This window comes from Stegostoma tigrinum, chromosome 17 (genome assembly GCF_030684315.1).
Source record: "Stegostoma tigrinum isolate sSteTig4 chromosome 17, sSteTig4.hap1, whole genome shotgun sequence".
In the NCBI taxonomy this organism is placed as follows: domain Eukaryota; kingdom Metazoa; phylum Chordata; class Chondrichthyes; order Orectolobiformes; family Stegostomatidae; genus Stegostoma; species Stegostoma tigrinum.
Window position 1 is genome coordinate 18,671,448 of NC_081370.1, and position 25,309 is coordinate 18,696,756.

At 40.5% G+C, this 25,309-nt stretch overlaps 1 protein-coding gene across 3 annotated transcripts in view; it reads left to right on the plus strand.

Annotated features, from left to right (window-relative positions):
* Positions 1 to 20,820: 20,820 nt before the first annotated feature.
* Positions 20,821 to 25,309, plus strand: part of LOC125459218 (acyl-CoA 6-desaturase) — a 57,322-nt gene continuing 52,833 nt past the window's right edge. The window contains exon 1 of one of the 3 annotated variants that reach the window (XM_048545318.2): positions 20,821 to 21,136. In XM_048545318.2, the coding sequence (XP_048401275.1) occupies positions 20,930 to 21,136 (207 nt within the window). In that variant the 5' untranslated portion in view covers positions 20,821 to 20,929. The remainder of the gene's footprint in view (positions 21,137 to 25,309) is intronic. The other 2 variants (XM_048545319.2, XM_048545317.2) reach the window with 2 other exon arrangements.

Consider the following 25,309-nt stretch of genomic DNA (forward strand, 5'->3'; position numbering starts at 1 on the left):
AAAAGAGTGAGAAAATACGTTTTGATGTTTAAGGTGGGTAACCTTTCAACAAAGACAGGCGTTTGAGTAATTTTGGAAGGGAAAGTACGCACCTGGGAGAGGGGAGGGAAAGGGAACCAATAAATGCGCAAATACGTTGAAAGCGTTGACTGGTCGGATGACTTGATAGTGCAACGCTTCAAAAATGGTCAAGATAAGATAAGCAACCAACCGGAAACAAAATACAGGGTTAGATCAATGCGTGAGGAATAATCAGCAGTAATAAGTGACAAATGTAACAGACCATAAATCAAAAGCCCGAATAAACAAAACATGCTGCTGTGGTTTTGTGTTTTAAAAGGGTCGTACGCCTTTTATGCCTCTAAACATTGAGGCAAATTCTGCTCACATTGCAAGATAGAGAGGCTGTGGATAAGGTCCGAATTTATTACTGTCACTTTTCGAGTTTAAAGTGACAACATTCTCCTGCATTCCTTTCTTCCTACTTTCTTTAACAACATGCTGGTGATTGCTAAAATAAAGAAAAATGCTGTGATTCTCTTGTTCCTGCTTTCCAAACGGTCAAACCCTTATTTCATTCTCCTACAAGGTACCTCATTCAGAATCTGTTTCCTTCTGTTCAGCATTTCCCCTTTACTGTCAGTGTATTCAATTCTGGAAGTCACACAATCAAATTGAGTGATCATTTTCTGAAATGATGACTGGACAGTTGTCAGGAACAAGATCACTTCGTCACATGCTCCTCCGTAACTCGGGGAGGGGGGAAACTAAAACTGGGCCACAGCGTTTCAGATGAGGGATATTGGCATGAACCTGGCACCAGGGACTTCTTAGTTTATGTGGATGAGTTATACTCGAGTTTACCAACCATGCAGTTGTCCATGAAGTTAATTGCATAGTGCATCTATAATTCCTATATTCCTCCCTAATTTCTCTTTCAGACAGGCAATTTTAGCATAAATTTGTATGGTTTTGTGTAAGGTCATATTTAAACCTGGCTTTAATTGGTAACATGACCATATCAAATTGTCAAAACATGAATATTAAAGTCTGAAATGCTACCTTATGGGGCTGCTTGAAACTGAAAATTATTGAAAACTTGTGTTCCTTCCTGACTCCAACCTGGGTTGGTCCCATGTCTGTGATGTTAACATGTTTATTTGGTGCTATGATTAGACTGGCCACATATCTTGAGTGACTTGTGTTAAATCAAACTCATAGGGGAGAGAGTGAGAAGCAGATGAAGAAAGAGTTGGATCACTGTTTGGCAGTTGGAGTGAATGAAAGGATGAGAGAAAAAGAAACATCTGTTGGTGTAGAATAGCAGGGTAGGAATTCTCAGCCTCAGGACACAAGCATATACTCAGTTTTATTTTTATTAGTATTTCATAATGTAATTACAATCTGAATTTTGCTGATGGTGATATCAGCACACATGTTTAACATAAATATGTATTTAGTCTCCTGTTTTTATGATGGTAAAGATCAGCTTGCTTGACTAACAGACAAGTGTTATTGAAATACTTAAATGCTTAAAAAAATTAATTTTCTAGAAGTACCATCAGTATTTTCTAGAATTATATAGATAAAACATATTTTGCGTTGTGTAAAACTATCACTGAAGCAAAAATAAGGCATATTCTGAGCTCAAGCTTTTTTTCTGTATCTGTCTCATGACCATCCCCATAACATGCAATGACTGTATCCCATTGCTTATACCCAAGCTCCAGTGTCTTGATTATCTATTATGGATCTGAGGCTTCCACTTTGACTTACATACCTTGCCCATGCACCGATTGCTAGTTGTGCTTCATAACCTTGTTGCTCATTAAGGGATATGGTAGCTGGAGGATGAAAATAGATGTGTGCCACGCTGTGCAATAGTAGACCAATTATATAATTCTATTCCTCAATAAATACCATTCAGCCCACAATTACCTTTGTTCCCTTCCAATCATTCTTTTGTCACCCAACAGGTCATTCTCTTCCAGTGGTATAAGATTACTGAAGAGTTTTAATGAGTTTTCTTTTTCTGTGGAACTTCACCAGGTGACTGCTGGTCTTGCTGCCCTCTTCGGTCTTCTGCTATGTTTGTTGATAGCAGCCTGAGTTTCTCCTGGTGTACATTGAGTTAGACCCTTCAGAGCACTTGCAACTCCATCTTTTTGACCAGGCAAATCTGCTAGTAAATGTAAAACAGCACAATGTTTTACTGAAATTGGTAACGTTTATATTACAAAGTTATCAACTGCTTGATTTCCCCTTGCTTTGACTGCAAAGATTTTTTTAAAAAGTTACATTTTAGCATTCTGTATAAATTCTCTTTTTTTGTCGCCTTTCATTTTAAAGACAAACAGTTACACTCTATAAACAATGTTTCTGTTTTGGGTTACATGATGTGATCTATGTCAACAGAAATTTTCTAATGTAATAAATTACTGATTATTTTTGGAATTATACAAAGCTGCACATCCTTAAAGCATATGCCACCTTGTTATAAAAAATATAAACAAGTGTTTTTTCCCCAATATTATTAGTATTAGCAACATAGAAATTTAAGTCAGAGACCTGTATTTCCTCTGCATAGGTACTTGAAGACATTCTTTAATAAAAAATCATTCAGGGCATATAAGGTCAGCATTTATTGCCCACCCTTAATTATCACTGAAAGGCTGATGATGATCTGCCTTCTTGAATCATGGCAGTGTTGTGTATACACTCATGGTGCTGTTAGGAAGGGAGATTCGAGTTTCTGCTTTCCTACTGTGTTCTCCATGCTCAATTCTCCCCATGTTCATACTGTTTCAATCCTGCTTCTAATGACAGGCAGACACTCTGCATTGAGAAATAGTCTTTTAACTCACTGATATCTGAAGTAAATACTGTTTTCTTAAAAACAGAATTCAAACATCCTATTGCAGCAATTTTAATATCATGAGTATTGTAGTATTGCATTGAATTTCATGGTAGAGACACCTCCAGGTAGCAGTGAATATAATAACATAATTGAATTTCACATTCAGTTTGAGGGAGTGTGGAGTGTTTCTAAGACTAGTGTTTTAAACTTTAAAAAAAGGGAGCTTATGAGTGGACAAAGACAGAATTGGTAATATAAATTGGAAATTTAGATACAGGAATAATGTGAATAGAAATGTAGTGGCAGACATTTGAAGTGAGAGTTAATAACATTTAAAAAATACATTCCAATGAGGAAAGGAAAGCTTCAGGAAATGGGTGCATTATTCATGGCCAACTAATTAACTATAACATGAAATTGAAAATAAAGATGTATCTCCACAAAGATTAACAACAGATCAGAAGATTGTAAGAATATTTTATAAAGTGAAGATGTGAATTAAAAGTAAGGGGGAAATTGGAGTATGACAAAACTAACTAGAAATATTTAAGACTTCCTGCATGTATTAGAAAGGATGATAAAATGTGAGGCTGGATGAACACAGCAGGCCAAGCAGCATCTCAGGAGCACAAAAGCTGATGTTTCGGGCCTAGACCCTTCATCAGAGAGGGGGATGGGGAGAGGGAACTGGAATAAATAGGGAGAGAGGGGGAGGCGGACCGAAGATGGAGAGAAAAGAAGATAGGTGGAGAGAGTATAGGTGGGGAGGAAGGTCTTCCCTGGACTGACCTATCCCCTCCCTACCTCCCCACCTATACTCTCTCCACCTATCTTCTTTTCTCTCCATCTTCGGTCCGCCTCCCCCTCTCTCCCTATTTATTCCAGTTCCCTCTCCCCATCCCCCTCTCTGATGAAGGGTCTAGGCCCGAAAAGTCAGCTTTTGTGCTCCTGAGATGCTGCTTGGCCTGTTGTGTTCATCCAGCCTCACATTTTATCATCTTGGAATTCTCCAGCATCTGCAGTTCCCATTATCTCTGTATTAGAAAGGAAATGTGTCACTAAAATGAGGATTGCTCCACCAGAGAATGAGTCCAGGGAATTACTAATGGTCAGATCTTCTGATCAGGATTGAAAACCCTATTTTCTTAAACATAATCAGACAAAAATACACGCACTTACCTTCTTCCAGTTTTTCTGAGTGACCTTCGGATGGAGGATCCTTCAGAAGTGACAGTGCAGCAAAACTCACAGGAAGCAGAGCAAAGAATTGGTACAAAAGCCACAACTCTTTTTTTTAATGTATCTAGCTGCCATGCTCTGTTTTGTTGGAAGTTTAAATATCTTACAGTTTCTTTTAAAAAGCTAGGGAGTAAAGGGAAATATGTACGATGATGGGGTCAATGAGATTAGTGAATATGGGGAGGGCAGCAAGAGACTTGGGAGCAGGCTCAGGTGGGTAGGTAGCTGGAAGACTTTCTTAGGTGAGTGCCAGATCCAGTCAGGGGAGTCAGATGGGACTGGGGGCTAGTCAGGTCGGTCAGGTGGTATTGTGATGGGGTCAGTTGGGAAATCAGTTCAGGAGCTAGTCAGTTTGGGTCAGGGAGGAATCAGATCAGGGTCAAGCTGAAGGGGGTGAGAAGTAGTTAGGCAGTCAGTAGTGGTAGTCAACGTTGTGGGAACAGTTGGGTGGTGTCAGTATTAGTGATTGATAAGTCAGTTGTATAGCCAGGAACTAGATTAGGTTTAATCCTTTTTTTTATTCTGGATAAGTATTTGGATAATTAAGTTGGATTCTTCTGCTCCTATGTTGTATGCTTGTATTTTTGAAGATTAATTTAGATGGAGTTCCACAAGTAATAATCCGGAAAAGTTTGAGAACCAATGTTACAAATACAAGTAATTGAACCCATATTCAAGTTAATGCTTTGTAGTCCTGGGACATTCATTCAGAAGTGGTGGTGGACAATTAAAAATGAATGGAGCAAAGAGCATCCCCATCCTCAAGGGTTGTGGAGCCCAGAATGTCGGTAAAAGAAGACAAAACTAAAACATTCACAGCCTTCTAAAGTCAGTCATCAATACTGCTTTCAAATAGTACTTATGCACCAATAACCTGCTAAACATAAAAACTAAGTTTCAGAGCTGAGACTGGCTTGAAAACAGAATTCAACTGAGTGTGGCGCCAAGATCCCATATAAAACTGAAGTCAATGGGGATCACAGCAAAATTCATCCACATGATATTTAGGTCAGAGAAAGATGACTGTGGTTGTTGGAGGCCGACTATCTCAGCCCCATGACATCAGTGCAGGAGCTCCTCAGGGTGGTGCCCTGCTAATAAATATCTTCAGCTGCTTCATCAATGACCATCTCTCCATCACAAGGTGAAGTGGAGCTTTTCATAGATGGTTGCACATTATTCAATTCTGATTGCAATTCCATCATTGATGAATCATTCTATATCTCCATGCAGCAAGACTTGGATAACATTCATGAATAGTTGGCATACGTGTTCTGCCTTTAGTTTATTTTTCTTAGGTATAGTTGATATGACAGGCCATCTCAGAGCTCTTGGATATACATCTTTTTCCATGTGGACACTCAAAAACATTCCAATGTCTTGAAAGTGCCATATGCAGGAAGCACTGTCAGCTGAAGCAGTTCAAGCTTAAGGATTTGGACCTTGATTAGGCAGCTAGCATCATTGTTATGCATTTATGATGTAAAATCTTGCTTGGATAACATGATTCTTGCTGATCACCTCCTAGCTAAGAGTGTGTAGGCAGTGGAGAAATGGATGACTTTGAGGTAAAGAAGAAGGATATGGCAGGTTGTCCAGCAGTACCCTGAGTAAATCTTATGCTCCAGTCAGTATCTCATTCTGAATACTGGTTAGGAAGAAGGTTTCTAGGGTAAGATAGCCAGAGCCAATTCCACAATATCATTGTTCGCTCAACTGTATAGGAGCAGTGAGTTGAAAACTCAAGACTGCATTAGTGTTCAATAGTAAGAGTACAACCACAGATGACATGACACCTTGATCCCAGGGCCCAAGATGTCATTGAGCATCCATCGAGCAGTCTGATTAGCATCAGTCCCTTGATTTACAAAGATGGTTGTGGTTCTGCAGGCACATTTTAGAGAAGTAACAAAGAGATCTGTAACAGGGCCTGTGAGGCAGTAACCTATGGATTAATCTTTAGTGCCATGCATTAGTTTTTAAACCTTTATTCTTTGTTGGGATATGAGCATTACAGACTATGTCAGTAATTATTGGCCTTCCTGAATTCGCTTGAGAAGACAGTCATGAGTCGCCTCTTGAACCACTGCAATCCATGTGGAATAAGTACCCCCACAGTGCTGATATGGATGGAGTTCTAGGATTTTGACCCAGCAACAGTGAAGGATCAGTGCTCTTGTTCCTCCTCAGGATGGTGCGTGATTTGGAGGGGGACTTGTAGATGTTCACGTCCTTGTCAGTCTAGGTGGTGGAGATCACTGGGCAGGAAGTTATTGTCAACAGATGCTTAGTGAGTTCCTGTGATGCATTTTTAGATAGCACACACTGTGAACCACTGTGAATAGTGATGAAGAGAATGGGACCATATCCATCAGTTTCAACATTCAATCAGGCAGGACTCTTTGACCTAAATTACATCAAGCTTATTGAGTGTTTTTGGGAGCTGCACTCATTCAGTTAAGCCAGAATACATCATCATATTCCTGACTGGTGCCTTTTAGCTGCTGGATGTGCTTTGCGGAACATTATGGAGAAGGGGAGGTTAGATGAAAGATAATCCCTGATATTCACTTTATAAGTAACATGTAACAATTTATTTATTTAACTTACATTGAATAAATTAACAGAATTGCTAACAAGCCAAACAATTCCCACTTAACTACTAACCATTCCCTAACTGAACTAAATTCTATTGGTATGCTGTTCCAGTTAACACAAGTCCCATTTATATAAACCAAAGTAATGAGAAAATAAATTAAAACTTAGTTTCTCAAAGTCTACATGCCTTTCTTCTGTTGTTCTCAACTCATAAATGCCTTTCCTTCACTGATCCAGCTGTCAGGGTATCTTGTCTGTGAAGTCTTCTATAAGGATTCTTAGCTAGAAATGCTGTGGTACAGGTAGTTCTGCTATAATGTGTTAGTGATAATGGGAACTGCCATCTTCGGTCTGCCTCCCCCTCTCTCCCTATTTATTCCAGAACCCTCACCCCATGCCCCTCTCTGATGAAGGGTCTAGGTCCGAAACGTCAGCGTTTGTGCTCCTGAGATGCTGCTGGGCCTGCTGTGTTCATCCAGCCTCACATTTTATTATCTGCTATAATGTGTGTTTTGTTGATGTGAATTGGCTGTAATGCAATTGATGAATACTGGATGCTATTTGGATAAAGCAAACTTTCTGCTGTGTAGGGGTATAGCAATTTTCTATCGTGATTTCCTTTAGCGATTTTCTTTAGCGTGATTTTCTATAGTGTGAGGTCATGTAAGAATGCAACTATCGCATTCTAGGAGAACTACCTGTATCTTTTTAGAGAGCTTAGCAATTTCTCGTGAGAGCTAGATGCTTATTTCTCAGATGGCATTTCGCTCTCACCGAATTTTTTAAAAACCTCTCCTTATTTATGATAAAGCATATGGTATATAGCATTGGCCCGACCATCAGATTTAAATTCAAATGGCTTTCAATCACTAAGTGCTTGGCTTAAATTAACTGGTTAATTCCAGCTAGTTGCCAAAAAATCAAAACAAGCCTAAGGTTTCCAGTCGCACAGCTAACTGATACATGTTTCAATTTCAAAACTGGCTGTACATCTTCAGCTACATACAGACCCTTTCTTGTCTATATCAATCTGTAAGCTTAGAAAAACACTTTACCTCTTAAAGAAACCATGCACTGTTCTCCCTCATCATTTTTTAAACAAACAAATTCTAGTTTCCTGCCTTCCAATTCACAATTACTCTACACAACTTCATGACAGGAATCAGTAGGTGAATTACTCAACACCAAATTTCCAATAAGTGCGGAAACGAGAGGATAAATCAGGTGAATGCATGGCTTCATACGCGGATTAGGAGAGCCAGCATTAGATTATTAGATTCTTGGGGATTAAGATCTTATTTTGTGAGGGTGATGTGATGCGTGGAGAGTCTGGACAAGTTGATACTTGAGATCTAGGTTCCATCTCCTACAGGAAATATTTACTAGAGCTGAAGAAGCAGATTTACACTAATTTAGCACGGGCATAGACACTAGGATGTAATACTAAAAAGGAGGATGGAGGTATACAAAAAGGATTAGGAAAAATACAGTATTAGAAAGAAATTGTACAATATTATGTTGGAAAGGTTAAAAATAATTACTTTCTATTGCTGTCTTAGCACATTACTATCCAAGCTAATTCACTGTCACCAGCCCAGATAAATTATCTACAGAACTGGGAGCAACTCCTAGTCATGTGCATCTTGACAGAACATGCAAACTGGTCTGTCTAATGTTAAGAGACCAAACAGAGGTGCGCAACCGTAGAGAAGGAAGCATCACCAGTTATATGGGAAGTTAATGATTCACAGACTACCTCATGAGACTAAAATTTCAAGTAATGAAGGATCACAAACCTTTGATAATGTTATTGGGATTGGAATAATTCTCAAAAATGCCTCTAGATATTCAAACATTCAGACTCAGGCTGTTCAGATCCGACTATGGGATAGTCTATGTCCCAAGCAAGGCTTAAGTAGCAGCAGATACAGTATAGAGCAGAATGTATTGACCAGAAAAACAGCATCTTATTCTTGTAAAGGAGGAGAGTTCTATTGTAAGCTGTAACCAACTCTTCACCTGCAACTGAGCGTGAATTTGGATAAATTCATACAGCTGAAAAATGTGATAAAGACTGCACAAAGGTCTGCAAGTTCAAAAGATATCCTAGTATGCCGGGTGCTGAAAAAAAATACCAGGAGTAGGAACAACACTAAACAATATTGGAAGACTATTTGGTGTATGACCGTTGAATGGTTATACAAAAGTCGATGTGCGGAGAAATCTTGCAGAAACTCCAAGGAAAATTCATCTAGGTACATAACAACAACATAAAAATCAGTGTGATTGCCAGCATTTTGAAGGACAGTTTGCCAGCAAAATGTTGATAAAGCTAATGATTTTGTGAAGACTTCCAGAAAAGCCATAAGAATGACTAGCAACAGATTCATTTGATTTTAAAGGAAAGATGTATTTAATCTTCATTGGCTATTATTCAAGGTGCAATGCCACCCACAGCAAAGAACTGAAAACGATCTTGAAATACAGTTTCCCTGGAGAATTACTATCAAACAATGGAATTCAATTTTTTTGAGTGAGGATTTCAGGTTGGAGACAGCGATCAACCAGAAAACATGTTGTGCATTCTATCCTTAGTTACACAGACAGGCAGAAAGAGCAGTTAATCCATTAAAGTCAGAGATGTATAAGAATCCAGACTGGGAATTAGCTCTACTCGTCTACGGAACAGCATTATTGCACTTAGTTAAAGAGCAGCATCATTGAATAATGGGTATTCATCTGCTAAATTGTTAAAAGGGAGGAGATTAAAAGTAAAAACCAAAAGAACTGCGGCTGCTGTCAATCAGGAACAAAAACAAAGTTGCTGGGAAAGCTCAGCAGGTCTGGCAGCATCTGTGAAAGAGAAGACAGAGTTAATGTTTTGGGTCCGGTGACCCTGCCTTAGAACTGATGGTGGCTGGGAAAACATCAGTTTATACGGCATATAAACTGACATTTTCCCAGCCACCATTAGTTCTGATGTAGGGTGTAGAATACACCAAGTGGAGATAAACTTGGTGGGGGATGTGGTATAATGTGATTCATGCAAATCACGATAACATCATTCTTACATCTGTAAGAGAGAAGACAACAGTGTAGAATAAGCATGTGAAGAGATAAATTGGGCGCTACAACAAAGATTTGTATTTGGTAACCTACAATGTACAGATGTAAATATAGGAGTGTTATGAGTCTTGCTTTGTGATAAGGAGCAAATAGCCTCAGGGAGCATGTATGTACAAAAACTCACAGCCCAAAATACTGCAGACAGGTATCTAAATGTGCAAGTGCCAGCATTGGCTTAAAGAACAAGGTAATGTAGTAATCTCATGATTTTGATTTTGATTTTTTTCAGGCCTTTGAAGTATACAGACTGGTTTGGGTCATGAGTCCATATCTTGCACTTTTTACCTGGTCAGCTTCATTCCAGGCATATACATGGTTTATTCCCCCTTAATTATCATGGAGTTGAGCCAACCTTTTAAAGTGTCATGGTTCAATCCACATCAATCGGCATGAGAGAGTCATTTGATTGACAAATTCAAAAGGCGATCCTAATATTACGTCAGGTAAAGCACCTCTGGCTAATCCCTGTGGCCCCCATATTTCAGGCTAGGCCATACCCTCCATTCATATCCCATGGCCCCTCATATTTCTTGAGGAATCAGTACATGTGTTGTATTTGGACTTCCAGAAGGCTTTTGTAAGGTACGTCATAAATGGTTGGGGTAGTATTTTGTCACAGATAGAATTAGCTGTTGGGCAGAAAACAGTGAGTGCAGATAAAGGACAACACAGTATGGAGCTGGAGGAACACAGCAGGCCAGCAGCATCAGAGGAGCAGGAAAGTTGATGTTTCAGGTCGGGACCCTTCTTCAGAAATGGGGAGGGGGAAGGGAGCTGGGAAATAAATAGAGTAGAGGGGTGGGTCTGGGGAAAGTAGGTGGGATGGTGATAGGTGAGTGCAGGTAGGGTCCAGTGGGGATTGGTCAGTGGGATGGGTGGGGGGGGGGTGCGATAGGTGGGAGAGAAGATGGACAGATTGTGTCAGGTCAGGGAGGCTTGGACTTGGGATGAGGTTGGGGGTGTCGGAGATTTTAAAACTGGTGAATTCCATGTTTAGGCCATGTGTAGGCTGTCGAGGCAGAATATGAGAATGTGAGGTGTTGCCCCTCCAGTTTGCATGTAGTGTCATTATGACACTGGAGGAGGCCCAGAATGGACACGTCATCCAGGGATTTCGAGGGGGAGTTAAATTGTTGGCAACTCGAAAGTGTTGTCGTTTGCTGTCTACAGAGTGCAGATGTCACCGACGTAGAGGGGGCCACATCGGGAGCAGTGCATACAGTAGACCAAGTTGACAAATGTGCAAGTGATTTACCTGCACTCACCTATCAACATCTCATCTACCTTCCCTAGCCCCACCAGTCCTCTCTCCATTTATTTCCCAGCTCCCTTCCCCCTCCCCATTTCTGAAGAAGGGTCTTGACCTGAAATGTCAACTTTCCCGCTTCTCTGATGCCATGTTCCTCTAGCATCTGCAGATCTTGCTATCTCTGAGTGGGGATAAGGTTCTTTTTCAGGTTGGCAAACTGTAACCAGTGGTGTTTCACCGGGATCCATGCTCAGATGGCAACTGTTTCTAAATTTATATTCATGACTTGAAGAAACAAAGGTGAATGTGCTGTAGCCAAATTGGCAAACGACTCAAAAATAGGTGGAAAGGCAAGTTGCAATGAGAATACAAACAGTTTGGAGAGATATTGAAAGGTTAAGTAAGTGGGCAGAAAGTTGGCAAGTGGATTATAATGTGGAGAAGTATGAAGTTTTCATTTCTGAATGGAAAACAAAAGAACAGGCTATTATTTAAATGGAGAAAAACTGTAGAAAGCTGCAACACAAAGGGATGGGGAAATACTGGTGCATGAAACAGAAAGATAAAACACAGGTGCATTAGGTAATCAAGAAGACTTAGTGGAATGTTGGCAGGTTAGGGTTTGAAAAGAAAAAGCAGTCACAATAATTTTGGTGATGGGGAAATTGCTCAGTTGTGCAAAAAATGAATATTGGTCTTCATTTCAATGGAGCAGGAGTATAAGTGTAGTGAAGTCTTACTCCAACTGTGGAAGATGCTGGTGAGATGAAGTCTAGAGAACTGGAAGCAGTTTTGGTCCCATATTTAAGGAAGGGTATTATTTCACTGGAGGCAGTTCAGAGAAAATTCACTAGGATGTTCTCTGGTATGGAGGGACTGTCTTATGAGCAAAGGTTAAACAGGTTGAGACTCTACACACTGGAGTTTAGAAGAATGAGAGGTCATCTCATTGAAATATAAAGGATTCTTAAAGACTTGACAGGGTAAATGCTGAGAGGACGTTTCCCCTTAAAGGAGAATCTAAGACCAGAGAACATAGTCTCAGAATAAAGGGACACCAATTTATGCCTGAGACAAGGAGAATTTCTTCTCTCAGAGGGTTATGAGTCTTTGGAACTCCTTGCCATTGAGAGCTGTGGGGACTGATCTGTGTGTATAGTTAAGGATCAGATAAATAGATGCTTGATCAGTCTAGAAATCAAGGATCATGGGAAAAATGCAGAAAAGTGGATGTGAGGAGTGCCACCTCAGCCATGATCCCATTGAATGGCAGAGCAGGCCTAATGGTCCAAACAGTATAATCCTGTTCCTGTTAAAACTGGGATAAAACACAGATGTCAGGGATCTAAAACAAGCGAGAATTGCATTAAACATAAAAATGTTCAAAGAGAAAGTGAAATGGGAAATAGGAGGGGCAAGGAGAAAGCATGAGAAAAGACTGATAACCACCACAAGAAGTAAACCAAAAATGTCTAATAGGAATATAAATAACAGGCATGTGGTAATAGGAGGTACAAAAGAAAGTGTTTCATTATGTAATTACAGAGGACCAGGCTGAGAACTGTTGTTGTGGGGTGTGCAAAAGGCTCAGTGAGACTTGGATAAATCATAAAACTTAAAGGATTGAGTCCTGATTGATGGAGATTATTGGTAGAGAGGTGGAGAGTGTGTGGTTAATTAAGCAGTGGATCAGGCTAATGGCCCTCCTAATAAAATATACCATTTTAGGATGAACTTATTCACCTATAGAATTTGAGTTAGATCTTTAATTTCTTTTCTACAATTGGGCCTTGTCCTTGAACCAACACTTGTGGCATTGGTCTCTACACCTTGTTGTCCAATTGTCTTCTGAGCATCTACCTGGAGTGCTTCCTGTCTCCTGCAGATACAAGATGTCCCTTCTTCTCTCCATCTCTTGCACCAATGCAGTGCACACTGTCCTACAAGTTCCTCAAAGTATAACAGCACAGATTCAGTTTCTAAATGACTCACAGCAATGCTTGCAGCTACACGTCCTTTAGGAGTTACAGGCTAACTATATGTAGTTCAGCCACTCATTCTATCAGGCCCCATGCAGATTCATGTCACCAATAAATAGCATTGTTAACTGTTGGCTACAATTGTAAAAACCTACAGGCAGCACAACTTTTACGCTGATTGCAATGGCAAGGGAACAGACATAAGTTAATCAAGCATCGTGATCCCAATGCCCTTTTCAGCAAGTCCCTAGTTCACCATTTCCCTGAAAGTTTGCCATAATGTGATCTACGTTATTATCAAATTCTCCATTCTAAAGCCAGACACGTATATGATACGGCTTCACTTCATTGAAACAGCCCAACCACAATCAAAGCACAGTGGCTCAGTGGTTAGCACAGCTGCCTGACAGCACCAGGGACCTGGGTCTATGGAGTTTGTACGTTCTCCCCGTGTCTGCCTGGGTTTCCTCCAGGTGCTCTGGTTTCCTCCCACAGTCCAAAGATGTGCAGGTTATGTGGATTGGCCATGCTAAATTGTCTGTAGAGTTCAGGGATGTGTAGGCTAAGTGGGTTATAGGGAAGGGTCTGTCCCCACACTGTAGGGATTCAATGGAAATAAAATCTATGAGTATTTATGTTCAATGTATTTCAATTGTTATGTTACAATTTCACCCAAACTGCGCACACACACTGCCATCACCCAGTAGCTTGCTTAACATATTTCCTGAACAATCTCCCACTCACGTGCAGCGTATCAGCCTTATAAATCACTCCTGAAGTTTTTGCAGGTCTTTCCTCACTGCTTACTCTTTGGTTCAGACTTGTTGTAACAGACCCACTACATATGTATTTCAGCATTTATTTCTGACTTCAAGCGACCAGCAAAGCAGCAACATGGATAGCATCAGAGAATTTCTCTATTGGACAACGTACTTATCAGAACAAAATGATTATCTCAGACACGTGAACTATGCCAACCAAGATTTTTTTCTGTGGAGATTTGAACCACTGTAGTTGTTTATGTGCTGACTCACTCCATAGAACATATAGAACATAGAACATTACAGCACAGTACAGGCCCATCGGCCCTCGATGTTGTGCTGACCTGTCATACCGACCTCAAGCCCATCTAACCTACACTATTCCATGTACGTCCATATGCTTATCCAATGACGACTTAAATGTACCTAAAGTTGGCGAATCTACTACCGTTGCAGGCAAAGTGTTTCATTCCCTTACTACTCTCTGAGTAAAGAAACTACCTCTGACATCTGTCCTATATCTTTCACCCCTCAATTTAAAGCTATGCCCCCTCGTGCTCGCCGTCACCATCCCAGGAAATAGGCTCTCCCTATCCACCCTATCTAACCCACTGATTATTTTATACGTTTCAATTAAATCACCTCTCAACCTTCTTCTCTCTAATGAAAACAGCCTCAAGTCCCTCAGCCTTTCCTCGTAAGACCTTCCCTCCATACCAGGCAACATCCTAGTAAATCTCCTCTGCACCATTTCCAAAGCTTCCACATCCTTCTTATAATGTGGTGACCAGAACTGTATACAATACTCCAAGTGCGGCCACACCAGAGTTTTGTACAGCTTCACCATAACCTCTTGGTTCCGGAACTCGATCCCTCTATTAATAAAAGCTAAAACACTGTATGCCTTCTTAACAACCCTGTCAACCTGGGTGGCAACTTTCAAGGATCTGTGTACATGGACACCGAGATCTCTCTGCTCATCTACACTACCAAGAATCTTACCATTAGCTCTGTACTTTGCCTTCTGGTTACTCCTACCAAAGTGCATCACCTCACACTTGTCCGCATTAAATTCCATTTGCCACCTCTCAGCCCAGCTCTGCAGCTTATCTATGTCTCTCTGCAACCTACAACATCCTTCGTCACTATCCACAACTCCACCGACCTTAGTGTCGTCTGCAAATTTACTAACCCATCCTTCTACGCCCTCATCCAGGTCATTTATAAAAATGACAAACAGCAGTGAACCCAACACCGACCCTTGCGGTACACCACTAGTAATTGGTCTCCAGGATGAACATTTCCCATCAACTACCACCCTCTGTCTTCTTTCAGCAAGCCAATTTCCGATCCAAACTGCTATATCTCCCACAATTCCATTCCTCCGCATTTTGTATAACCTCTACTCCAGGTCTACTCTTTCTTATTACTACCATTCTGACAGATTTGTCTGACTGCACCTCCCCTTTTAGAGACACACACAAGCCAATCATCCTTGACTGAGGACATAATGCTTTTTTAATAAATTGACTCTTGCAATTCCCTACCAAAAAACATGAACTCCCTGTCATCCAGATTGTGTTTCCATCTCTGATAATCTGTAGAATCCACAGCACTGTTCTTGCACAAGTATATCTTGTCCTTAATAGCTTTGCCGAATTCCCAAGCTGGCTTTGTCTTGATTGAATAACACCATGTTTCCCTGCTGTGGCAAGTCCAAGTAACAGACTTTCTTGTATCACTGACTATCCTTATCACTTTGATTGAATCAGAGAATGAACTATCTGTTCAGAGTCTCAACTTTGGTCGGTTATTTGAAGATTCTGATACTGAAAGATTATGGCACTATTCTTGATCAAATATTGAGAATGGACCTTGCAACAATGTAGCAAATCCTGAGCTGTATCTCTGTAACAAACTTCACCAAATTACTATATCTGGGTTGAACAAATTCCTTCTGTTGCCTTATCATCCCTTTGCAAACAGTTCTATTATCATCCTTACCTACCCTCAATCCCTCCTAAGCACTTCCTCCCTTTGCTCCCCCCCCTTACACCCACTCCTTCACACCCATTCACTGCCTCATCTTCATGAACACCAATCTGCCTTTTCTCTGCATCTTCCCTTCTTTCCACTGCACCTGCTTGACATATTGATCAATCTATGCCCCAATTTCTGTCACTGTTACAAAAAAAAAGTAAAGCACTGCACGTGCTGTAAGACAGAAAACATTGGAAATACTCAACAGGTGTGGTAAGATGGGGATGGGTCTGGGTGGTATGGTCCAAGGGTCGGTGTGGACTTGTTGGGCCGAAGGAACTGTTTCCACACTGTAGGGATTCTATGATCTATGATCCAAGATCCCTGCAGAAAGAAACATAGTTATGTTTCAGATAAATGACCTTTTATCAGAACTGGAAAAATTTTGAGATGTAACAGGTTTCATACAAGTAGGAGGATGAAGATAAAAACTGTCAGAAGGACAGCCAACATGCAGTCCTTGGCACCACAGAGCAGGCAGCCATCTGAAGGGGGAAGGAGGATTCAAAACATGTGCAAGTAGACAAGTTTTCAATAATTGGGGAAAAGCTATGTTCAGCAAATAGGAGAATGTCATTCTCCACATGGAGAATGATATCCTGAACGGGAAGGGAAGGATATTTGAGAAAAAGAGATTGGATCCAGTAGTTTTGACCAATGTTGGGGTCAGTAATACAGGGAGGATTGGCAAGGGATCCTGTTTGGGAAATACCAGAACAGGGGCTCCAAAATGAAGAACAGATTGATAATTTGTTAGCTTTTAAAAGCATCAAGAATATGGAGAAAAAGCAGGAAGATGGCCTTGAAATATAGGAGCAGCTATTTTCATGTTGAATGGCAGTGCAGGCTTGAGGGTCCAGATGTCCAACTTATGCCGCTACTGGGAAGGGTTATAATATTATCCTAGTCACATAGAAATTCATACAAGGGCAGTGATTACGGTTATGAGGGAGGATCACCGGACCTGATATGTTAACTCTGATTTTCTTCTCCCCAGATGCTGCTGAGCTTTTCCAGCAACTTTTGTTTTTGTGCAAGTAAATACAAAAGTGGGTGAAGGAGTGGAATGGGAAAGAAGGGTCCCTGGCACTGTTACAGGGGCAAGAAGAAGTCTTAGCTTTGGGATGACATCCATCGAGCCAGCTAGTACCATGTTTGAATGAACAAGATAAATAAAAATTTTGAAGTAGTAAATGGGAGATTGCTCAGATGTAAAAGAGAGCACTGTACAGGCCATCCTGGGGTTGCGACTGGGCTCTGTACTGGATTCTGTTTGTGAGTGAAAACATAATACAGGATGATTGAAAGCAGTCATTTACAAGTACAGGAAATGTTTTTACACCAGATCTTTAAATTTTAAAACCATGTATGAGATCACATTCGTAAGTATGAGTGTTCAGACATTTGTAAATTATGGAACTCCTGTATAGAAACATAGAAACTAGAAGAGGTATGAATAGCACGTTTGGACTATTAAGCCCCTCAGCAATTCAATATGAAAATAGGTGATAAAAACTCAGGTGATATTGTATTTCAGTACCACATGCCTACTTTCTCTCCATATGCTTGATGTTTTTAAAAGCTAACAAATAATCAAATCTTTCTTAAATAATACTTTGAAAACAAATGAAATTGAAAAGAATAACATTGGAAAACCATACTTTACATGCCAAAGGTAAAGGGAAAACTAAACAATGATAAAGTGATTAAAGCAGGAAAGAGAAATAAGACTGATATGCGTAAAGCATTAGGGCAGAAGAACAGATAAGGGTGGGTAGCTGAAATGGGCAAAATGAGTCTTCAATTAGGTCAGTCATGATCTTATTTATGGTGGCGCAGGTTCAAGAGACCGAATGGTCAACTTCTGTGCTCCTAGAACAGTTTCCAAGGATTGGAATGTAGTAACTGTAATCCTGGATTTTCAGAAGGGAAGAAACCAAATGAGGACCAGTTACCTGAACACAAGTAGTGGACAAAATGCTAGAATCCATGTTTGAGATGTGATAATGGAATACTTAGAAAATCACAATATGATTAAGTAGAGTGAATGCATATTTAGGGAAAGACTGTTTCACAGATCTATTAGAATTTTTTCAGGAGTGTAGTTCATAAGATGGATAGGGACAATTAGTGGAATTATGCATTTGGATTTTCTAAAAGTATTTAATAAGGTGCCACATAAGACATTGTTATGTGAAATTAGGAATCGTAGATCTAGGACTAATACATTAGAATAGGTTGAGGATTGCTTAATGGACAGAAAACAGAGAGTAGGAATAAAATGGACATTTTCAACTTTGCATGCTGTAATCAACAGGCACCAGAGTACCAGTACTTGTCTTCACATATTTATAATCTATATTAATAACTTAAAAGAGATTACTGAGTATTTTGTATCCTGGTTTTACTGATACAAAGTTAATTAAAAAATTATGTGACGTGGGATACGCAATGAGCAGCAGAGAAATGTAGACAGGATGTTTTGTGTGGGAAAGAACATATCCTGTGAAGTGCAAAGTATGACCTTATCCACTTTGGTAAGAATTTATTTTGAACAAATAACTTCAGCTTTGTAAGAGAATGGAAAATATTTGTATTCAGAAGGGTCTAGGTGTACATAAATTAAGGTCAATATGCAGGTAAATAGGACCATTAGGAAGCCAAATAATATTATAAGCTCTTGTTACAAAGGGATCAGAAGGTAAGGTTAAGGAGATCTCACAACAATTACGTATTAGTAAAGTACTCTGTGCAGGAAGTTCAAGGAAGGAATGAGAGGATTGGGTAAGGATGAAGAAGCAGTGACCTTTTGGGAGGCATCCAGTCTCAAAAAGGGGCCAGTCACGGAGGCATCCTTCTCCCCTGTGGATCTAGCAGGATAACTTACAAAGCTACACCCTGTCCCTAAATCCTTCCTGCAGTTGCCAAAATTAGTTAGGGAATGGCCATTATGTAGCCATTAGACATCCTCTGCCCCAACTGCAAAGCCACTGTCCTGTGAAATTGTGCCCGCTGTGTCTTTCTTTTCCTTGCACATTTCCAATGTTTGCAGTATTTTGGCTTGTAAAGAAAGAGATAGATATTTCAGAAGAGGTGTAAATGCTAACAGAATCATTACCAACAACTTCTGGGAGAGGAAGTTCTGAGCTGAAGCAGTTAAATATTGTTGGATCTGAATAGCTCTATTATGCCTGATGAGGTGCTATTCTTCAATATTCCATTTAATTCACATTCTGTTACTTCGGTTTTTTTTAATCATTCACGGGATGAGGGCATTGCTGGTCAGGCAGCATTTATTGCCTATCCCTAATTGCCCAGAGGACAGTTAAGAGTCAATCACATTGCTGTGGACCAGGTAAGGATGGCAATTTCCCTCCCTAAAGGGCATTAGTGAAGAAGATGGGTTTTTTCAACAATGAATTAATGGTCATCATTACATTCTTAATTCCAGATATTTAATTGAATTCAAATTCCACCATCTACTGTGGTGTGATTCAAACCTGGGTCCCCAGAACGTATCTGGGTCTCCGGTTGCCTCCTCCAGTTGAGCAACAGTTTATAATTTGATAGACTTAGCATTTTGTACTACAAACATTTTCCCTTCCACTCCTTATAAACAGAGCCTCTGAAAATTAATAATCAATTAATTGAACTGTTTTACTGAATTAATGTCTGCTCATTAGTTGAATGCTGACCTTCTAGGCCTCACTACCAATGCTGGACAGAGTAACTGCCGCATCTTTTAAGAGTGAAGTCTTGTGGATGAGACATTAAACAATGTTGTATCAGCGGTACACTTGAAAGCAGCGCAGGGAACAAATGTCAATGCCTCGTGCCCAGCAACAAAAAGAAACTTACTTTTTCTTTTGTGGTGTTACTTGCGAGTCTTCATAAAGCATTGTGTTTTAAAGAAATGCACCAGATGTGAATGTAGGGAGATAAGGTGTTATGTTACAAGCCATTAGGTAAATTTCACTCTGCTAATCTATCAAATCACAGAATCCCCACTGTGTGAAAGAAGGCTAATCAGCCCATTAAACCCACATCTACACTCTGAAGAGCATTGCACCCGCCAACACCCTGACCCTGTTACCCTGTATTTCCAATCGGTAATCCACCTAGCCTGCACATCTCTGGGCACTATAAGGCAAGTTAGCATGGCCAATTCGCCCAACGTGCACATGTTTGGACTGTGGGAGGAAACCCACGTAGACACGGGAAGAATATACATACTCCACACAGACCGTCGCCCGAGGGTGGAATCGAGCCGGGGTCCCTACCACTAAGCCACTGATACTAAACGAAGCCAATACCTCATCAAAATATTGGCGAGTTCAAAATAACTTGTGTGAGTAATCGTCTCAGATGTTCAGTATCTTGTCGTGCTTGCAGCTGATCAAGAGATGACCCTGACTCCCCAGGGGGAGACTGATTTACAGTCGAGTAGAGAGGAAGGTGCAGGCGGAGAGGAGTTTCTGAGAACAAAACAGAAATCGCTGGAAAAGCTCAGCGGCTCCGGCAGCATCTGTGAAGGAGAGAACAGAGTTAACGTTTCGGGTCCGGTGACTCTTCTTCACAGTTTCTGAGCCCGGGTGTTGGTGTGAGGGCGATGGATTAAAATAAATGGTGCTGGCGGGTTCATAACGCGAAGTAACGATCGACAGTGGGCAGTAGCAGCTAGCTGGAGGAGTTATCAGTGAGATTCTGAATTCAGTGCCGCGAGTCAAACAGAGCACGGAGAGACCGGCTCACAGAAGTTGGCAATGTGTCCATTTCGGAAAACAAACTCCAACGAGGCAATTTCGCTGCAACCTCATCGGAGTGAGGTTATCATGGACGCGTTTTTTGAAAGGATCAGCCCCCATACCGTTCGAAAGATCCGAATTGAACCAATGCTTGGCGTCGAGGGCAGTGGCACAGCCACTTGATTGGTGCAAAAACTCTGCTGATCTCCTAGGATACAGCATCGTATTAATGGTTAATTCTTGTAGGATCTGGCTGGGCGGGCTGGAAATATAAGATGAACTGCTAAAAGCAAAGAGGGCAGGTAGAGGGAGAGGAGAACGTGAAGGAAGGAGAGATGGGTAAAGGAGGAGAGAAGGGGGAGGAAGAAGGGGGCTATGAGAAAATGTTAACGCATTACACTTGGGAAGAGATTCAAAAGCACAATAGCAGGACGGACAAGTGGCTTGTGATTGATAGGAAAGTGTATAACGTGACTAACTGGGCCCTAAAGCACCCCGGAGGGATACGGGTTATCAGTCACTTTGCCGGAGAGGACGCCACGGTAAGGAAATCACCTTTAAACAACAATTCAATCCGGCAGCTCGATTGCCCGTTTGCATTAGCTCAGGGAGACGCTGGCTATATGTGAGGTTAGAATGCACTTATGTAGGAATGCTTTTTCCGTACGCTGTTACTGTTCTTTGTGATCTGTTGTCTGCCGCTGTGAGCTTTGGAGTATTCATCAGTATCTCTTTTCACCATTGAGAGCCTTCTCCGGCGCAGACTGCCTTGCGCGAGTTTTTTTTTGTTGAAAAATCTCGATCCTTAAGGTGCGTAAGAAACCCCTGGTTTGTTGGCAGAAGATCAAGGTTACTCGAGTTCAGAGATCGGGAGTTACTTGCGGTCAGATGAATATGGGCCATCACTTGAAGGAAACACTACCCTCTGAGACCGGGAACTGCCCATAATTAAACTCTAGGCGAGGTCTAGATTTGAATTACTAAATTGGAAAAGAAATACTGAGAAGTATAATTCACAGACGGCATAGATAGTCGAGTATTTTTTAAAGAGAAGCAACGAAGATTAAGCGCAATTGGATGGTTCACTGAGCAGAGCTTTTATAAAGAGTGCTTGAATTGATGAATTACAATTTTCACATTACCGATACATCACGGTGAATCCAGTCATGCAGTTTAATAATTGATAAATCATAAATCAGCACCATCATTAAAACATACTACTGTCGAATCCAATCTCTAAAACACTCCCGAAGATCCTAGAACCTCATTAAAAACAAAACTGACTGATTTGGCCACAGTAAATGTATTGATGTTGATGAGTACTGTACAAATAGATTGGTCTTCAATTCAAATTTGTATTTTAATGCTACATTATACTTACATAATTAAAGACTTTAAGGGATATTGTATTAATAATCAATATTTAGTAAGAACCAGTTGCACATTACCAAGACACTGTGCCCCACTCCCCACAATTTCTGCCATTCTTGTCTCTCTTGAAAGAACTGACCTGTTGTGGATTACAATGGAACTTATCCGGTGGCCATTCTTCACATAAGTGAAGGACTGTGTGTGTCACCAGGCTGTTTGGTTGTGCAGGACAATACATATTGCCAAAGTCAACTCAAGTAGTCTGTGCATGCATGCAGCAAGACCTTGTAACATTCAGTTTCATCCAAATGCCAGGCAATAATCATCTCCAACAAGGGAAGTCTAATCACCTCACCTTGAGATTCAATGGCACTGCTGTTGCTGGATACTTCACTGTTGACACCATATGGGTTACTGTTGTCCAGAGAATGAACTGGACTGGACAAATAAGCAATGTGGCTACAAGAGAAAATCAAAATTCAGAATTCTGCAGTGAGTAATTCACCTCCTGACTCCCAAAGTCTTTTCACCATCTACAAGGCACAAGTGAGGAGTATGGATGATTCACTTGCTTGGATGGAGGAAGATCTAATAGCAGTTTTGAGGCTCAACACCAGAAGCTGAATCAATATGATCCCAAACTGCTGTCTTAAATTTCTTATTATCTTAGAATTCTGAAGCAGGGTCTTGACCTGAAATGGCAACTTTCCTGCTCCTCTGATGCTGCTTGGCCTGCTACGTTCATCCAGCTTCACACCATGTTATCTGCTATCTTAAATGTCCACTTTCTCTACCACCGTGCACAGGATTTGCAAAGTATACCATTATTAGCAATGCTCACATCCTGTAAATGAATAAAATAAAGATGGACTGTTTAGTCTGGAACTGGACATTTGTCTGTATTTACAATTCTTTGATGTTGAGTTTGAACTCAAATTTTTGGTACAGTGTCACAGCTAGTGACTAACAATGTTTCATTGAATAATTCTATGATGCAAAACGTTTAAGGGTGTGGGAGTTGGCGTATCATCTAAAAACTATCCCAGCAGTTTAACACTATACAATATTTAAAAGAACTGGGAGATCCCAGTTCTAACCTTAGTCGGTACTGAAATACATCATCCCCACAGTTGATCTCAGTGCATTAGGCTAAGGAAGAACATAAAATAACGAAGGATTCCCAGTACACCTAATTACTGATCAGAGACCTCTGTTGGGAAGTGTATATGCATATAATATGAATGGAGGAACTCTTGTGGTACAGTAGTAGTGTTGCTACCTCTGAGTCCCCACCTGCTGTAATAACATGTGTGATCAGGTTGATTTGAAAATATCTATATTACGAATAGAGGGTGAGAGCAGGATTGTGTTTGCTTTAATACCCTCCTGAGGTTGAGTTGCCATTCTAAATAGGATCATATGCGAAGACTGGAGGCTTGGCTGAGTTTCTGGTGGAGAACCATCTATGGAATTGTACTAGACCATGAAACAACCCATTTGAGGGAAAGCAGGAGATAATACAGCAACAGGTTCAGTAGGTAAAGTACACATACTAGATGGCAATTGTTTAGTAGTTGGTTAAAATCCATTTGACTTCCCCTGATTTTCTGCAGGTGGACTGGTGTTAGGATTCTCAGCGGTAGTAACTTGACTGAACGATATTGTACCAACTTCTGTAATCTTAGTGAACAGTAATTTTCTTTTCAAAGCTGTTCTAAATAGACTTGGTAAATGGTAAATGCAACATTGATACTAAGAAAATCTGTCATGTGTTGAGACAGCTGTTTGGAATGGTAGCAGCAAAAGGAATGCTTCAGCTCATAGAAACTGAAAATCTTACAGCAGATGGCCATATGGTCTGGTGTGCCTTTTCTGACTCTGAAGGACCCGTTCAGTTTGTCCTTCTTCCAAACCATTTCCCTACAGTGCTGCCATCTAGTCCATGACAAATGCATGTCACAATGCATTTTGACTCGTTACTATGGAGTCTGATTCCACCACAATTTACAGTAATGCGTGGCAGATCTTAGTAATCTTCACTTCAGAGATTTCTTCTCATTTATCTCTTGTGCTTTCATCAATTATTTTGGATTACTTGTCCACTATCCAGCGGAATTTTAAATTTTGAATATTTCTAACTCTTCCCGTATCTTCCCTGCTAAGTGGAGAGCAGGTCAACTTCCTCAACCTCTGTACATAACTGAACATACTCAGTTTGCAGTGCGGCAGAATAGAGGAGTTGGATTATGAAAACCAAAAGCATTGCTGATGCTGGAAATCAGAAACAAAAACAGAAATTGCTGGAAAATCTCAGCAGCATCTGTGGAGAGAAATCAGAGTTAATGTTTCAGGTTGAGTGACTGTTCCTCAGGTTCAAAAGTAGAAAAATGGTATTTTAGTAATATTTTGGCTGTATTCCACCTGGAGTACTGAGTTCAATTTTGGGTACAGAACTTCAAGAATAATAAATTTGACTTTAGAAGGAGTACAGTGCCGAGCCACCAGAATTGTACAAGAACATCAGTGGCTAAATTATGAAGCTAGTTTTATCAACTTGACTTGCATTCCTTTCTATTTAGAAAAGTAAGGGGTGATCTAATTAAGGTGTTTAAAATGTTAAATATCTCTCTAGTGGGTCATCCAGAGCAAGAAGGTAGTGTCTTAAAATTTAATTTAGGCCAAACAAGTGAAATTGGGAGCCATCCTTCACACATGATGTAGTGAAACTCAATCTTCCAAAAGGCTGTGGATACTGCTGAATTGAAAGTTTTCATACTGGGATTGGTAGTTTCTTTTAAATGATGAAACAAAGACGTGAATAGAGTTGCAGTGTAGGTCAACTGTGATATCATCAACCAGTACAATAGACTTGAAGGCCTGAATAGCCTACTTTGCTTCCTGTGTTTCTATAGTGATTAAGAGAGATTCTTAGTTGATTTTCCTTTTGTCTCTCCATAGAGTATCCTAGTAGAGTTTGGTAGTTCAGCAAAAGTAGAAAGGTGAACCTGGATTTTTACCTGGTCTGTATAAGTCAGCTGCAGGATGCTTTTGTCAGCTGAGCAGTCTTGGAGAGATTTAGTCTTTCTTGGCCAGCAATGGTATTAAACCCATAATTAAGAGATTGATTTGAAAAAGGTAACCAGTTATATTGTGCATTGAGTATAACTACATGTTACATGGCGTATTGATATAAGGTTTGCACACACTGAATCCTTTGGGCACACAAATGAGTTCTAAGTGAGTAGAGTTTACGCTCTGGTGGCAGAGCCACAGCAACAGTATTTGAACAGAGGAAGGAGGTAGAGGATACACTAGAGGATTAGATATTTTCCATTCAGAGAAGT